The sequence below is a fragment of the Homalodisca vitripennis genome, unplaced genomic scaffold, assembly GCF_021130785.1.
Source record: "Homalodisca vitripennis isolate AUS2020 unplaced genomic scaffold, UT_GWSS_2.1 ScUCBcl_613;HRSCAF=3010, whole genome shotgun sequence".
Lineage (NCBI taxonomy): Eukaryota > Metazoa > Arthropoda > Insecta > Hemiptera > Cicadellidae > Homalodisca > Homalodisca vitripennis.
In genome coordinates this window covers 1-18,735 of record NW_025776771.1, presented here as the reverse complement: position 1 = coordinate 18,735, position 18,735 = coordinate 1, and the positions used below count along the sequence as shown (strand labels likewise).

Sequence of the window (18,735 nt, the reverse complement as noted above, 5' to 3'; positions counted from 1 at the left end):
ATATAGTCTGATTGGAATATATGAAGCAAAATTTAGATAATGGTAAACTGTTTAAGCCTGTAAAAAAGTTTCTTCCAGTTTCTATTTCATTTTGCTTAGCATTTGCCTCCATATAGCATGTAGCAGTAACCTAACCTTAACAATACCATCTTTACTTTCCCTTCCCTTACAGAATCCAAACTAATTTTATTTCTTCATAATTATAGTTTCATTGTATTTCTTTATTATTATTATTAGAAATATAAGATGTTAGTTATGTAAATCTACCACTCATACTCATTTTTTTTTTAATTGTTTAGAAAAAAATCAAATTAAATGAATAATTTCATATAATATTAATATTAATAAGTCAAAGTATGCACTTGTTAAACTTTTTCGGGGGAGCGATATGCTCCTTAGGTAGGTCTACTTCTTTTTTAAATACTCCACTGATTCAGTGAAATTTTTATAACATAAACTATTAGAGCATAAACTAAAGTTTCATTCAAAAGTTGAGTACTGTTTCACTGGGAGATCCCAATACTGTGTGGTGGAGACAGCCATGTTACATGTAGTGTTCGTGTTACAGCTAACTAAGGACAGCAAGAATATTTTTTTTATTTTATTCCAAGCAAAGGAAATTAGATACTATTAATTATTAGAACACAAATTAAATCTTATTTCACAGAAGTTCACATTAATATTGACTCAATAATGAGAAAGAAATTATTGTTTGGTAGGAGAAGGCAGCCATGTTTGATATTGCGCCACCATACCCAACAGCGAAGTGTGGGGGAAACAGTGGATAGCGGAACACACAGGGCAGTCTCTTCCTCTTCATCCATCATTCATTGACACCCACAAGAGCCGGTAGGTAAGATACATCATACTTGTGAATCTGTTAACATAGTTTGTGGTCCGTTGGAGATACCTAATAAACTTTTAACAATCGGCGAAATAAATCCAATCAAGAAATAGATTTAATATAGGCTAATATTAGAATTATTAAAACATTTTTAAGCATTTAGAAGTATTTATTAACAAATCTATGATAGAGAAAAGGCCTAAAGTAAATCAGAACTTACATAACATAGCATTAGACTACTATAATAAAGAACTTGTTAAAGATATTTTACTTTCATATTACTTATATATATATTTTTTTTTTCAAGATTTATCCCTACTTTTGAAAGTTACATAGAATTTGTCTTGTAAGATGAGGCTGAAATATTGTGACAGTTTATAGTCCATATGTTTTTGAATCTGTTTATAATACAATATTTTTTTTAATATAACAAATTAATTATACTAAAACAGTTTTGATTAGACATAGGTTTAAGTTTAGATATATGTAAAGTTGATGACATAATGTTATTTATAAAACGGTTTGATCATAAACCAAACTCAGCCAACGTATAAAGACATTATTAATTTTCATTTTTAATAAAAGGAAATGGGGATACCATACTAATATGATACTAAAGGAAAGAAAAATTACTTGTTTGTTCTATTATTTTTGTGTTAAAATTTAAAAATGTACTTGCCAATTTCAAACTAGCCTGCATATATTGAAGAACCATTCTTATTCTTATTAATAACCGACAGTAAATTAGTACAATATATGGCTTCATAATTTCTTGATAGTTTATCATAAAAACTTTAAATATGTATCCATATATAAATTTTTCTATTTAAAAATATATTCAGGCTAGTCTATTCCTAGTCATTCATATTAGCAAACTATAGACTATAGTGCAATGCAGGGATCTTTGTAAGTTCTTAATCCTTGATTCATAAAAATGTTATCTATTTTCTGTGTAGTTCTTATGGATTTTTAAAAATTCGCAGAACTTACTTTAAACTAGCTGACACATATTAAAAAGGTTATTAAAAAGTATTGTAATAGAGTATGTATTTGTTGGATCAAAATGTTGTAGCCAAACAAAATATCACGTGTATTTTTTTAATGGGTTTATAAAATTCAATAACTTACTTCATGTTTGTCTACACATACAAAACAAGTTATCTAAAAACTAGCATATCGCATTAGATCAATATTACTTTTGGATAAGTTCTTCATTAAAACTTTGGTCATATTTCTTGATAGTGCTGTCCTAAAAATGTTCCATCCATTTCCACGTACAATTTTATTACATAAAAAATATGTAAAACAGCCTCTTGCTAACCATGTGTATTATTAAATAAGAACCTCATAAGGTTGTTGTGGGTTTGAACCCACAATGTAAAGTTGGATTTTGAACCACTCTACATACGAGTATATATATATATATATATATATATATATATATATATATATATATATATATATATATCTGATTGGCTATAGCGAGAGAATGTATTAGTATGTTCGATCAGTAATTCAAGACACTCACATTAAGTAACACATATTTTTTATTTAATTTCAAAATCTAATTTCTTTGCGATAGTTTTAACATTATTTAAAATCAGAAGAGTCTTATTTACGTAACAATTTATTATTAATCATAAACAAAATTTTTATTAATCGTTTTTAATCAAAAATTAGATTTCAATGATTCTAATGATAAAATTTGTACTTGAATATTATGCTTCAAATTGTTAATTTTCATAACATATTAAGCACAGAAATGTCTTTCTTTTAATATTTCAAACAATTATACGAGTATTTTACAATCTACTCGAAGAGAGATTTTTTTTATCTAAACGATTACAATTATAAAAATATGGAAGGTGAGAGTGTTCTCTCTAAACATATTAACGGTTACATTTTATCTTAACAAAATTAACTGGTATACATTTCTTGTGCAAATTAGGAACAATGTACATATCTTATATAGAAATTTTAAACAAATTGTTTTCTATAACAAACTATTAATTTGATTTATGCAAATATGTTTATGTTCATTGCTTATAAATATAAGTACTTTGAAATTTTAGATAACAGATTTTAATATGAAGTGATTATCCTCTGATACTAATGTTATTTTCTTAATATTTATAAATAAAATTCTTAACTTACATAATTATTGGGCACTGACACAAGACACTTTTACGCCTAAAGTATTTTTCACGCACACGAATCACACTCCAGCACACACACCCGTCTTTTTGTTTACTCCCACTTCTTCTGTTCTCTTTAGTCATATGAGTTTTGATTTTTTTAGTAATGTCTTATCCCTTAAAAACCATCTAATCTTTTTTTAGTTCTTCAGTCACAAAAAATTTATTTATTTTCTGTGTAGTTTAGATGAAATTTTTCAAACTATCCCACAATAACTAAAACAATGCCACTGAACAGTCACAAATAGACCTGACAGGTTCCGAATGTCATTTAGTGTGTACTCTGTAGTTACAATACAATATTATATTGTAACTACTTTATCCAGTGTAAAGATTGACTTAATGGGGAAGGAATGTTATAGTCACTATATGCATCCCCTAAAGTCTGTTTTAATACTCATCGTATACTATGACATAAAGAGTTCCTAAACTATTTGTGGAAAAACATTAATTCCTTGTAAATATACAAAGTGAATTTGATTAAACTACCTTCTACATACAGTTCACATTGTGAAAATATGTTTAGAAATCACTTGATACCATAATATAGCCTTTCACCCACTGTTGTTCATGCTGTTTTGAAATAAATAAAGTTATTAATTTCAGAATATCTAGCTCCTGGCAAAATGCCAAGAGAAAACAAAAAGGGAAAAAGAGTGATGAAACGAAAAATCAGGAAAAAAAATCAAAGTAAACGAAGTATGAAGAGAAATCCTAGAGGCGATCGCAGGAGTCGACCTAAGAATGTACCAGCAGATCCTTTCAACATTGGGGCATCTAATGTAAGTCAGGCAATTCAAGTCAATCAACATAAGCAAAGCAAGTTGCTTGTAGTGAAGCATCTTGCTTATTTCTATCAAATTTATGTTTTATTTATAGGTTAGATTATGATTTATTTACAAGTTCCAACCTAAGTTTTTTCTGTTGAAAAGATACTATTAGTCAATTGGTTATATGGATTATTTTAATCAAATGCTCCCTGGGGGCGACAGGACTCGGTCGTCCCCCCCCCGTTGATGCGCCCCTGAGAACAAGACCACTGTGAAGGGATGCTTGCACAAGCCGGTAATAACAAATATTTTGTCGGTTGAGGTTACAGCTGTTTTGACATGTTGACATGGTGGCTAGAGGCTAAACGACACATTTCTCATCCTATGTTTATGAGACATTTTTGCTTTAAATCATAAGTACTATCAGCCACAGAAGTTTTTGACACACTTTTTTGAACACCCTGTATATACAACTAGGCTGTGGTATATGTAAACTATTAATCAGTATAAAAATCACTGCTTTGTTGAAAGTTGATTCTCTTCCTACCTTAAGTTTGCTGAAGTAAAGCCTATTATTACGAAAAACCTATACCAAGCGAATAAAGAGATAGGACGAGTATAGAAATTGTGTTAAAATTCTAGTTTTTTTTATCCACAATATTTTAAAAAGATGCATAGATCTTAGTTATGAACTTTGTTGAAACTAAGAATACATTTGATATGATCAGCAGGGCTTCACATTGGGCCATGTTACTAATACAGCAGACTCAAATCTCACAAACAAAGTTGTGGAGAGCATGACAGGTCACAGAGTGCTCCAGTAGTGTTTTATGATGTGTCCAAGGCACTTAATTGTGTAACGTGTTAAATTTTATTAGTAAAACGCAAGTTTTACAATATCTCATATAAATTTGTCTTGTAATCAGATCTTACCTTTTTGACAGAAAGTGGCAAACAGATAGTATGTTCAAATCCTTTAGAAGATAAGGTAATTATTTTTTAAATACCTGTTTGTATTGGTTCACTGAGAATATTCAATTAGCATGTGAATAATTTACTCTATTACATGGGATTATATGATTAACCATAGATTGAGTCAAGGAAACCATACAATTTCGTTTGTTTAGCATTAAGATATTGACCTTCCTTTTAACTACTTGCAGTTTAAAATGTTGGATGCATTTCTGATGTATTGGTACTCATCTGTAAAGTTGGAACTATTGATTTACAGCAATTGAACCGTAACTACCACCACAAGATTCAATACTTTATACATGGTTCATCTTGTAACTCACACTTTGTATTATCACTGTTTACAATTGTGACGCTAATAACCCTTTGGGTCCAATGGGTGTGCCATTGTGTACATTGTACTTGCTGGTGGTACTTTAACACATCAGCACATCCTGATGATCAGTAAAACAATATATTTAATCCTGTATGTAATATTGGAATATAACACATTTGTAACTGTTCATGAAGAATCGCACATTTTCTTTACGAAGCTGCTTTTTTCTGTCTTCAGGTAATTTTGTAATCAATAATTTTGAAATCAAAGAAATAACTGTTCTGGTCAGTGACTTCCTAAGGTTTTTCATTTATTTGTAAACATGAATGTAAATTTTGGAAAAGAAATATTTATTTATTAGTTTTGCTGAGTTACTGAAATTCTGCATATGGGTAAAGTTTGTATTAAATCATAATGAGTTACAGCTGTTGATCACAAATGTTTAACCGCATTATTCATCAAGTAAAAAATACTAAACTATCCATGTCAAGGACTTAATCTAATTTCTCATAATTATTAGTACTTCTTTATTAAATAAAAAATTTCACTGTATAAAGAAAACGTGTGATTCCATTTACTGAGAGAATAATTAATTACTTCTTACAGTTGGTTAAGATTATTTCACTGTATAAAATCATATCAAAGCTACCTGTGTGATCTAAATATGCAAAACGTTATTTAAACTTTTTATATATAAAACTAATTATATGTCTGTAACTGCCACTAACGTACAAATTTTAACATATATAACTCCATGATACCACATGAACCACAGAAACTCATGTTACTAGTGATCTACTAAATTCACTGATATTGAGACCTACTAACCACTTACTCAGAGTATCATCCACCACAGCAGAGTAGTAGATGATTGTCAGTATTTTTCTGATACGGCGACTATGCAGTGTGGTATGGAGCCTTACATGCTTCCATTGATCCTAGATATTAGCACAACTGCTACATGGCTTGTTTTTTCCCTGGTATTCATGGATTGTAGAAGCATTGAAACCCAGTTTACTGAGAACATGTTTTTCAGCTTGTTTGAGACAAGGTCTTTGTACAGGTCCCTGTCTAGCTGCAACTAATGTATGTCATTGAGAAGAATCAGGCTGGCTTAATTTTTCAATGAGTTATAGGTTACCATACCTTGCTCCTATTTTGGTGAGAGAAGGGCAACAGTACTATTTGTGAATCAGCAAGAGAAACTGAGGGTTTTTGTTACTGTAGCTAGTTTGTGATATCGTAATGTGCCATGGGATAAGTTGTTCTGTTTACGTAGTATATTTGCTGCTTGTCTCCGACCAACAAAGCTTTTGTACTCCAGAAAGAACACAGAAAAAAGAATTTCCCCAGCATGTAGCATTAAAGCTTCATTTATTATAATCCTACTATAATTATCCTCTTGCTTTATAGGGTTAGTTGAGTTTAATAATAAGAAGGAATGCATTTTTCTACGAGAGTGTTTGATTGACTTGTGGCTATCATCTTGGTACTTCTGCTTTAATCGGCTTCGGAAATCATTTGCTGCTTCCTTTGTATGAAAGAGAACCAGGTTGGAGCGGTTAGAGATAATAGATATTGTTTTACCACATTCAGGTACACCTTGCACTAGCTGGAGTTGGATGAAAGGAATTCGTCAATATCTACTTTTTATACTGTTATCTAGCATTATTTCATTCATTACCTCCGTTTCCTCTGACAGTAGAATAATTGTATTTACAAGCTCTGTATTGGTTTCAAATTTAGTCTTCAGCTTTGACATAGGTAAGCACTACAAATCGCATCCCATCAAAGATATAACTGTTCTGTTATTTTTTATTACAATGTAACAGAAGTTTTCCAGTAGTGAGGTCGATCACATCATAGTTATGTTTTAATTAGAAATTTTGTCCTTCAGCTCTTGATTGGATAGTGAGTTTTATTTTAGGGAGTTTGTTTTGTACAGCTCAGAAAACTTCTTTAACAAGACTCCCTGTGTTGTACCGTCTCCATAACTCCTTTTATTCTTTCATTGCTGCTTGAATGAAGGCCTGGGTCTTGCTTAAGCGTATTTCTGATGTTAAATCTGTGATGTTGGAGACTGTTGTAATATAAATTTGAACAGTTTGTTTATCTGAGTTGAAGCATGTTCCTCCTTTCCTACATGTTCTATAGATAGTTGTTTCACTGTTGCTTGCAAACCGAGATAGATTTAGTTGGAGTTTAAATCTGGGAATTAAAGTCAAAGTGGGCTTTGTAACCAATATCACAACGAATTAAGACACTGTTTAAAACTGTTTTTGGATTTTGAAATTTTGTTTTTGCAGTGTATAGGAGATCCGCCATGCTGTGAAAGGCATCTTTCTTACCGTGCCCTCCATTATATCGAGGTCCCCCTTTGTACCCTTTTCTCAGAACGTCAGTATTTATAGGAGGTAAGAAAAATATAAAAGTTTTGATTCTGAATCGCTGCAGAATCCTGTAGTGTTTTAAGATATATTAAAATGTATAATTATTTTTATGGAAGACATATTTTTACAACTCCACAAATTACAAGATAAAAACAAACTTGTATATTTGTTTATGGTGGAAAAGGGGACATCTGCTCATCGGTTAGCAGTTTAAATTGATTATTGTTGTGTTGACACAGTGGTGTGATGTCCTAGTGATACACTAGTGTACCGTCTAGATTGTCTCATGTTAGATAACCACTACTATTTATAAAAATATATATACCCTATGTGTATATTCTGTATATAATATATTAATAATTACAAGAGTTGTATTAAAAGTTATTTGACTTACATGCTCTCAGTAATATACAAAACATACCATTTATGAAAATCTGTTGTTTACTATTTCATCAACTGCTGTACAGATTATATTTAGAAACAACACAACTTTAACAATTGTACCAAACCAAAAATACTTTGTGTTTGTAGGATATTATATTCAGTTAACAGAGTAAATTAAGTTTTGCACCATATGTTATGTGATACATTAGTGCACTAATATATTTTAACAGTTTTAGAGATGTAGGTTGTCTCCTCATTGCATTTTAGAAAATATATTATATATCTAGAGCAAGAATTTATACTTTCCATTTTGATTTAATTTATATGTTGTAGGAAAATAATGAATCAATCCAATAAATATAAAAAATTATGAACTAACCTTATGAAATACTCTAATTACTACTTATTAATTATTCTACCTACTAAAATGATCTACTGCTAGGGATCTGTTCTAATTTAAACTCTTTGTAACAGACTAGTGAAGTGGCAATGTCAGTTAAAGAGGATCCTCTGAACAAGAGAGCTCCTGAAGAAGAACTACACAAAGTCATATATTCTGATGACATTCAACAGGTATACAATATATACCATACAATGATTATATAATCATGTATTTCGTAATTTGATAACTAAATAAATTTCAAAAAGCAATACCAATATTATACTATATTTGTAATAAAATCATTTAACAGTACACCTTTTATTTTAGGGGTGATAGTTTTCCCTAAAACTCTATCTGTAGTAGAAAATCAACTTGAAAACTGTATAGATTCTATGGACTTCCAGTTTTGTGTGGAATATTATAAGCCTCCTATATAACACTGATGTTTTCAGGATTACAACCTCCCCCTCACACCAATGGTTGCAGAAAATAAATATATTTCTATGCAAGAACAAAGTTTTTATGATCTTCCAGAAAATCTAGGCACACAGACAGACAATACATCATAAAATATATTACCTATATCTTTATCCTTGTTACATGGTTGCCACAGTTGATACGTTTCCTGTAAATAAAAAAATTTTTATCTTTAATATTGAGCTCAACAGTTTTTTTGTTTTTTTTTTTCTATAAAAAGTCACATTATATTTATGAACTGTAGTTTTTAAATTAACAGTATCTACAATAGATGACCAGTAAACTCCTTTATATTATGTATATTCGTTCTATGACATAAATATATGTATTTATTTATTACAGTACTTTCTTGATTCTTTGTTTAAAGTTTGTTATTTACAATGGAAGGTTTGACATTAAAACAGGATTTCAGATATTCCCCCTCGTTATGGTTACAAAAGGTATAACATAACGTTTGAGGATAGATTCCAATCCTCAAAAGGTTTTTTGTACCTTTTATAACCATAACGATGGCAAATATCCGAAATCCTTCTTTCCTAATTGTTTCATTCAAATAATGCTTTAGTTACGGTATTTCATGTTTACATTAGTGTCAATAATCTTTAATTGTTAATCAACAGTATTTATCTATTTTGATAAAATAAGTTTATATCTTGTCCAAATGAGATACAGATTTATTTATTTCAACTGAAATATATTTCCAGTTTATAGCCATTAACACAGCAGAGGGCAAACACTAACAATAAATTTGCATTCAAAAACAGATAAAAATAATACATTACAGTTTATTATTACTTATTTATTTACTTTAGAATCTGATCTAAAAATAGTTTAAATTTGTTGTTATGTATAAGGTGAGGTGGGATAGTTTTCCCATCATCCCACTATTATAGAAAACAATACGGTATATTCTTTCAACATAAACATGGTTTCAATGATATCCAATATTACTTGAAATTATCAAATCATGCAGCAGTGCATGGACATTATAAGTATTATATTAAAAAATGTATTCTTACTTTTTAGCAGGATACTAAGATGCATCCATGTTATGAGACGTGATAGGTTGTCTCATCACTTCAAGCATTTTATAACATGTATACAACTTTAACAAACATATATACTTTCCATTATTATTTAGTTTATAGTTTCTAAGAATTGAAGAATCAATCCCACAATTACACACAACTTCTAGTAATTATTAGATGAATTATGTATTCTACCTATTGCATTAATCTACAGTTAGGTACATGTTGTCATTTTAACTCTTTTATAACAGATGGATGAAGAGGCAAAACCGTCACTTGAGGAAATTCACCTGCCTGACAACAGTGCTGCTGAAGATGAATTTTCAAGATTATCGGAGGTATTTAATATATACTAAACAAATAATTTTATTCTTGTAGGTCGTGGTTAATTACATACATAATTTTAAAATTAGACATAAAATTTAAGTACCAGAAATATAGTATACCAATCTGCATATATGGGATACAGTCATACTACAGAGCACATTTGTATTATGGTCTATAGGTACATACAGGTTCATTAACTATTGATGAAAATTAACACATGCCATTAACAATATCACATGTTCAAAAAACTACCATAATTGTGTAGAGTGGTACAACCCTACTACATAACACTGGTGCTTGTAGGAGTAACAATATCCTTCCTCAGTACAGTTTTGGTTGATTATCAGTGTTTGTGAATGGAAGTACAAATTGTCTACAATCTTTCTGACTAGAATAAGCTTGACAAACAATGCTTTTGTGATTTATTGGGTGTGACAGCTAGACATCAAATATTAAGTGCCTACTCACACAATGCAGAATTGCTCAGAGTTCTGCAACTCACTCACTACTGTGACAACTGATCACGTTGCTTTGCAACAACTACTGCAAAATATGCTTTGTACAGAATGCTTGTCTGTCCTGAGAGTATAAGTTACCTCAAACTAAAAGTACCCGTTTCAGATTACTGTTACAGGTTCTTTTATGACACAGATACTTTACACATTTACTGCCGTTTATGGTACAAACTACTCGTACCCGTTTACCAGTAACAGTAAATGGAACCTGTAGCAGTTTATGAGTATTTTGTAACATATGATCCTAAATCAGTACTAGCACTTTATGTACTCGGATACTGAAAGTACTGGTTACAGGTAGTAGCCACAAGTAATAGTAAGAACTAACCTCACTGCATGACGGTAAAATTAAAATATTTAGAACTTGAACAAAGTTTAATTATTTTATATATATATATATATATATATATATATATATATATATATATATATATATACAATGCCTTATATTTTGTAAATTTAAATAGTTATGTAGTTATATTTCAATATTATTATAATTATAATAAAATTTATAAATTAATTAAAATATTGATTTTAAAGTTCCAAAATAAATGGTATGATTAGTCGAAAAGAGTCTTTAAATTATGGAAATTAGGCAATCGCTCATTTTTAAATGACCCCCCATCGACATTTGGTGACAGTTTCCCCCATCCCCCCAACTGCTGTAAAAAATCAATGAATGCTTTAGACAATTTTGTATCCTTTGTAATATTATGGCATCATTTTAATTCATTGTATGAGTAATTATATATTTACTAAAGAAATAAAAATGTCTTTATTCGTGAGCGTTTTTCAGAAAAGAAATGTTTTTCAAATCAACAAAAATCAACACTAAATACTAAGTACCCTAACAAAACTACCTAAATCATAGCTTCGTACCCACAAAATAGTTGTTATAGATTAACAATTCCATCATCTTATCTTTAAAAGAGGAACATGATATAATACTTATAATATGTTCTGGGAGGCTATTGCTAATGCTGGGAACAAAAGAAGAGAAGCCTCTTCTTCCAACGGTTAGAAAGTGAAGCCTTCCATCTTGACGGGTGGTTCGTTGAGAGACTTGCCCCAAACAAGAGTTTTTTTCTGAGGTACTGTGGTTCTCTAAAATTGTGAACCTTGTCGACCATGTAACACGTCAGCACACTGCCTCGACGGGAAGTAACTTAACAGAATCCCAGTAAGGAGAGATATGATCAACCTGTCTCAGGTTAAAAATGATCCTGAGGGCTGAGTTCTGCAGCTTTTGGATTTTGTCAATAACCTCTCTCAAAATGCTGTTCCGATAAGCAGGTAGACAGTAGTACAAGCCTGAGGAATAACGTCTTCATAAGGCTCAATTTCGCAGTCTCTGGCAGTAAAAATCTGAATCTGCACAAACCCTTCAATCTGCCGATTGCACGCTGGGCGAGGTGCGAAATGTGATCGGAAAAAGTGAGACCACGATCCAACACGACACCAAGAGTCTTAACTCTATTAAACACGGCCAAACTTTCACAATAATTGAGTATCACCGCCACCCCTCTCTCGCATTGGGTCTGTAACAGATTGTGAGGAGTAATACACAGGACCGTGCATTTGCTTTTATTAATTCTTTTGTACAAAAAATAGAAAATAGTTGAATCATAAAAAAGTAATGGCTCTGTCGTGTAGTGGTAGTGCACTCACCTGGCAAGTGAGAGATCCCCAGGTTCCTGGGTTTGAGTCCCGGCAGAGCAAGTACTTTTTGTGATTCAAAGTTTAATAAAATTATATATATATATTATATATATATATATTATATAATATATATATTATATATATATATATTATATATATATATATATATATATATATATATATATATATATATACACTTTATCATGGACATTACATTGTTTACTAGAAAACATCTCTAATCTATTACCTTTAATAAAACTTTGTTCAGTGACTTCAATTACTGTTAATATATACAATGAGTAGGATCAATCAGACAGGCTTAAGGTCACGAGAGGGGACAACATCATTGATGAATAGTACTTCTCCTTCTCTAACATCAGTATATACTAGAGTAAAGTATTGTCGGATTTGGTTTGGGAGACATCTCAATCCTTTTCACTAAGGTAATTCTAAACATTTTGTAATGCAATATTGACATGACAAAGTATTAATATATATTTGCATTAAACTACCAGACTAAACGTGAGCATACTGTTCATTATCCATTTTAAGTCAAAAGCAATGTATATTAAACAATGTTTGAGACATTTATAAGATAACAGTCAGCTTTCCACCAGAAGTAAGTAGGCATTTAGAAAAACAAGGAATATTGTTACTGAAATCCTTTAGTACCAACAAAGTTCTTTACAACACTTGTGATAAAAACTAGACAGTTGTTTTCAATGTTCCATACTCAAATTAATACACATTGTATTTTATAATTAGTCTAAGATTCAACTCATTACTTGTTCACAGGATGTGCTCCGTTGCTGTTCTGCCTCAATGTCAATTCAAAAACAGTCCAACACTCAAACAATCGAGATCTTCATCAAGGCAGAGTTGCAACCCAAGGAAGAAAATTAGAAATAATTTAAAAAAATTGAGTTTTAATTTGTTTGCTTGTATTTTCTATGAAATTATCTTATTAATAGTCTACTATTTAAAATAGTAGTACATCTTCTACATTTCTGTGTGAATTCTTTAGTTACTAACTATGATTTTTCTTCCAGTTTCACCTCTTTATACATCATTACAACGTAAGTGCGTGTTATTGAAATATGAAAATTTATTTTGTAACCTAAAAAATAAATAGTAAAGAAAACGTTCTATAACATTTTTTGGCTATGTATCAATTCATTTAACACTATTTCAACACTGTTCTTTACTCCTGTTACATTGGTTTTAGTACAGGTCTCGTCATTATTGAAGCTGTTAAAGATAGATCTGCTGTAATTTTATAAACGAAAATTTTATTTTATTATTTTAAAAATGATAAAGTAAATTAATTTTATCTCAAACCACCATTTTACAACATGTTAACCATAAAAGAAAGAATAATATTTGACAGTTATTTTATTTTCTAACAATATCCACTTTCATGTTTAAACCAAAATACGATTTTCAAAGTCATTTTGCAGCAGCATTTAATCGACTAAAATCCTTTAATCTCACCTTATTAAGAGAATAGTATAAATTTTGCCTAATACAACAATATACCGTACCAGACTTACCCATATATACCAATTAGGCAGCCGCAAAGGGAGGTTTTTGACAACAAGAATAAATAATTACTTCACTAGTCAAATTAATTGAAAAGTACAAACAAAATTGCAACAAAGTAATGACTCAATGTTTTTCATCTGAGTAGAAAAATTCTTTTGCCTATACAAAAACAATTCAAGACCCTGACGGCCAGTTGTAATATTTTCAAGCCAAAGAACATTTCGAAAATTATTTTAATATATTTAATTATTTTCAGCATGGAAATGAACTTAAACATATCTAATTTAACAGCAGGCGTTAATTTATCACTTCGTTTTTATAATCGTTTTAATTTTAATAATTAGCTACTTATTTTTTATTTTTAGCTTAATAACTATATCTTTTTCTTCTATTTGTGCAATTTATGATTATGATTGTTTGTTCATGTCATTTATAAACTCTAATAGTAAAACTCTTTGTTATATGAATTTTAAGTAGAGTATGTGTAAAATAAAATAATAATATACTTTATTTACGGCTGTCAAAGTTAAAAATTAATGGTTAAATTAAAAATCTTGAATAGAATGTACCAGATAGTTGACACGGGCGATGAATTCCTCCAAGTTGTAGATCGGGTGACTTACCAAGAAACCAAGAAACTCCAAAGACTCTTCTTGAATACGTATCCTGTCAGAACCTTGAGATGTTGGGGTAAGGTGTTTCTCAGTTTCCGACCAATGTAAGAGTTCTGTGCGGTGTAGCAGTATGTGCATGGCTGCTTCATATGTGTTGCACATGCTCTTTGTTTGTCGGAAGATTTAATTTTTCAGTGTGAAGAATAGCTTTTGTATATATAGTGTGTTGACAGTAAGAATCCCAAGAGTTTGAAAGGCTTATCTGCAGCTTTGGCGATGATGAAGGTTGGCCTTTAGCCTTTTCTTTTTTAAGAAAAATTCTGGCACCCCATATCTGAGGTGAGATTCAACGAGCACATAATATGCAGCTTCCAGTTCTCCACTCCATTTTAAGTGTTTGACAACATTTATATTCAATGACACACATGTACACAACATACACATGTATTTATGCTCTGAATGCACAGTCGACCAATTAATTTACAGTGTAGGGGAAGGATTTACTATGAAGTTACTAGTTCTGCAATATCTAAAGGCAGCTTTTACGCTGTTTGATGTTCTTGTAAGATCATTTGCTATGTTGCTTTTTCTAAGTAGTTGTGTCTTCCACAGACATCAATCTGGTAGTATTAACACTAGCATTTCGAATGTAATTTGCAGTTGTTGGTGAACATCGTGAACAGTATTTTGCCCAAAACAGATCCCTGAGGCACACTTAGTACTGGTAGTGGTTTACAATGGCAAAATATGGTTATTCCATTGGTAGTGTATATGTTGTGACTTAGATTGTCCAGTAAGGTAACTTGCAAACCATTTATTTGCTAAGCCTTTTTTCCCAACATGTTGATGTCATTTTACTGATTGTCATTTTTGCTCATGTCCTAGGCAAAATAACACATTGCTGAAACCTAGAAAGCGGGTAGAAATAAATTGCTATTCATGTATTTAGTCTATGGTAAACTCAACAAGGCTAATATTCGTCAATTTTCCTTTACTCTTTTGATGGTAAGTATCTTGTGATATTTCATCTGTAAAGTGATAGGGTTTCTTGACATATTGTATTCCAAAAGTGCTAAGCTAAAAGTGACAGTTTTGTAGAGTTTTACTTGAACATTCATATCGACATCAAATTGCAAGGTATTGACCTAGTATTTATATTTTGTATTTATATTTTAAGCAAGCAATATAATGTACCAAATAAAAAGATAGATGTTTATGTAAATGTAAAAACAAATAATTAATAAAATAAATTTATATGTGAATATTTTTAATTTTATTTAATATCCCCAAAACCTATCTAGAATCTACAACTGCTATACAAAAATGTATTGTTAAAGTACATATTATTACAAATATGTTTTTTAAAATGCCAATAAAATATATTTTGTTACTAGAACTATAAATAAATTAAGGTTTACTTAGATTTAAGATTTTTGGAGCTGACATATCTTACAGTTGGCTACACTGTTTGGCACATAAAAATACACTCACTCTATTGCTTTCTTTCTTCATAAATAAACAAACAAAATGAAAATTGACATAAGAATTGAAATTAAAACTGATATTTACACTATGTAAATTTATTTGTGTTACTCTAGTACGTTTACTGGCACACACTAAATTCATGTGTAGGCCGACATCCCTTGCAAATTCCACCAGCTCATTTACAGTGAATTTGAATATTTTTTAAAAATGACCCTCAATAATAACAACTAACTACTGATGGGAACAGATGTTATAAGTAACTGCGCAGCAGCAAACTGTGGTCCAGTCAAACATATGAGAACTAGAGTTTACTGTTGACTCCTTACATAACTCCTCGCTATGGTGAACATTGATACAAAGAAAACATTGCGGCATTACATACAAGGTATAATAAGTATGAAATGCTTAAGCTGTTATAGGCACTTGTAATAAAGTAACGTAGGGGAGCCCATACATTCTGCTTTAAAATGGGGTTACTGTATTGAATATAATATTAATCGTAATACAATACAACATATGAATATATTAGTGTACATTTCTTTCATTACAGTAATGATAATAATTTTAAGTCAGCAGTTTCTAAGATTCTTTTGAATATTCATAATCAAGTCAAACAATGTTATATGCTGTACATACAAACTGTGCTCATACTCCAATCTGGCAAGGCCCTTAGATAGCCCTAGATATAACAAAACACTTACTGAGTCACTGTATTGTTGTTTCACTACCACCAGTATACAGTAACAAGGTATAGGAGCAGGTATCTAAAATGAGAGAAGTATACGTGACGTCATATACTGCATCTACACTTGAGGAAAGGATAACTGTAATCATACTCCAATCTGACATGTAGGAGCACTAGATATAACAAAACACTTACTGAGTCACTGTATTGTTGTTTCACTACCACAGTATACAGTAACAAGGTATAGGAGCAGGTATCTAAGACGAGAGAAGTATACGTGACGTCATATACTGCATCTACACTTGAGGAAAGGATAACTGTAATCATACTCCAATCTGACATGTAGCTTATTGAGTCACTGTATTGTTGTTTCACTACCACAGTATACAGTAACAAGGTATAGGAGCAGGTATATAAGACGAGAGAAGTATACGTGACGTCATATACTGCATCTACACATGAGGAAAGGATAACTGTGCTGATGGATTTGTATCAGATACTTATTTTCAGGGAGAATAACAAAATAATTTTCAGTAATGTATTATACTTAAGAGAAATCTAGTAGTTTCTTAGAAAGCATGGGTTTTAATTTGTTTGAGTCTAGCTTAGCTTATCTCAACTGCAGCATTTGAACTAAATTTACCTGCAGAGCTGAATCACGAGTTGAATCATGTAAAACCTCAAACTGTCAGGTCAATTTTAAACGGGGATAACATTGTAGTTACCGGTTTTCTTTCAACATGTAATTTCCATTCCTATATACCATAATTAAACCTCAATCCGAGTTATGATAATTGCAATGTAAAGGTGTTTTACTCGGAAAGACGGTAGTAGGACTCAACAGATAATAAAAAGTTAGGAATTTGTAAAGAGGAGGACTGTCAACTTAGGATTGTAAAAAAAATGTTGTATAAATGCCTACAGATGCTATTCTCGTATACGAGGATGGAAATCGCCTTTACTTACTTGCTTATCATTAAGTCATCAGAGATAGCATTGATAGTAACCGATTATTACATTAATAATTGAATGTTTGATAATATTTAGGTTTATTATAAGTTTCACACATTTCTTATCGCTTTATACCTAGGATCCAATCTATGATAATATAAATTGCAAACATTATATGATCTTATGTTGTTATCATATAAAGTTTTCATATATATGATATAATATGTATATACTTATGTTGATAAATCAAAATTATATATCTCAAAACCCGTGATTTTGACTTATATTTATCGCACTACTGTTTTAAAAAATAATTAGAAGTTAAAACTCAAAGATCTTTTGACTGAAAACGTAACATTAAAAACTTTTTGTTGAACATTAGTCTCTAGCACTACAAATGTATGTTAAGTAAAACTACATATAATATAAATTATTAGTGTTATTCATACTTATGTAAGTTTTCAAAGAAAAATTTTTGCATTGAGGTTTCGAGTCCACAAGGTTCATTGAACAATACCATAAAGTTTGTAGGATGTTTTTAATCACCTTATCGATTATTTTTTTTATCACTTTTATTTTTATCAGGTTATTTTTCTTTATCACTTTTAAACATTGGTCTGAATGTATATAGAACTACAAAATATCCTATGACAATTAGTATACATAATCTTGTGAAAAATGGTTATTAGACATATTTGATCATAAAATATCAATATTTATTAATAGCTTTGAAACTCGTCAAAATTGGGGAAGCTGCTACTTATGATCTTTGGGACTAAACATTTTCATGCTTAAGAATAGGAATAGAAGTTAATCCCTGATACTGTAAGATAACATAATATTTGTTGGCTATAATATCGCATAAAGCAGGAAATTGTCAGATCTTAAACAGACATAACTGCATTCATGCATTGATAATAATAACAAGTAATTTCTAGAGCTTTAAGTTCCACAGCACATGATGATCTTTGCAATAGCATCTAGGGTACTGGGATTAAATCCACATCTTATTCATTATTTTCAAAACTAAAGTAAAAGATTATATTTTTAAATCCTGAAATAATTGTTCAAAACTTCATCCTAAGAAAAGTTTTGTGAAATAAAGAGAACATTTGACAATAAAATATAAAAATTATGACAAGTTTTGGAAGATAAAATCGCCTTGTTCCGTAAGATAACCAATCAACAGTGTGTATTGC

At 30.5% G+C, this 18,735-nt stretch overlaps 1 protein-coding gene across 2 annotated transcripts; it reads left to right on the top strand.

Moving 5' to 3' along the window:
* Positions 1-371: 371 nt before the first annotated feature.
* LOC124370896 lies at positions 372-15,677 on the top strand. 2 transcript variants are annotated; one of them, XM_046829202.1, is made up of 6 exons: positions 372-849; positions 3,646-3,821; positions 7,404-7,511; positions 8,346-8,444; positions 10,010-10,096; positions 13,055-15,677. In XM_046829202.1, exons 4-6 carry the CDS (start codon positions 8,361-8,363, stop codon positions 13,160-13,162), a joined length of 279 nt encoding a protein of 92 aa, XP_046685158.1. In that variant the 5' UTR covers positions 372-849; positions 3,646-3,821; positions 7,404-7,511; positions 8,346-8,360; the 3' UTR covers positions 13,163-15,677. The 2 variants fall into 2 exon arrangements, with proteins under 2 accessions (XP_046685158.1, XP_046685157.1); XM_046829201.1 differs by lacking the exon at positions 7,404-7,511.
* The last annotated feature ends 3,058 nt before the right edge of the window (positions 15,678-18,735 follow it).

Bases quoted from the DNA above. Each gene is read 5' to 3' on its own strand.
- LOC124370896 (XM_046829201.1), top strand. From the start codon at position 3,666: ATGCCAAGAGAAAACAAAAAGGGAAAAAGAGTGATGAAACGAAAAATC. The intron at 3,822-8,345 runs GTAAGTCAGGCA...TCTTTGTAACAG, and splicing joins TCAACATTGGGGCATCTAAT to ACTAGTGAAGTGGCAATGTC. The intron at 10,097-13,054 runs GTATTTAATATA...ACTTGTTCACAG, and splicing joins AATTTTCAAGATTATCGGAG to GATGTGCTCCGTTGCTGTTC.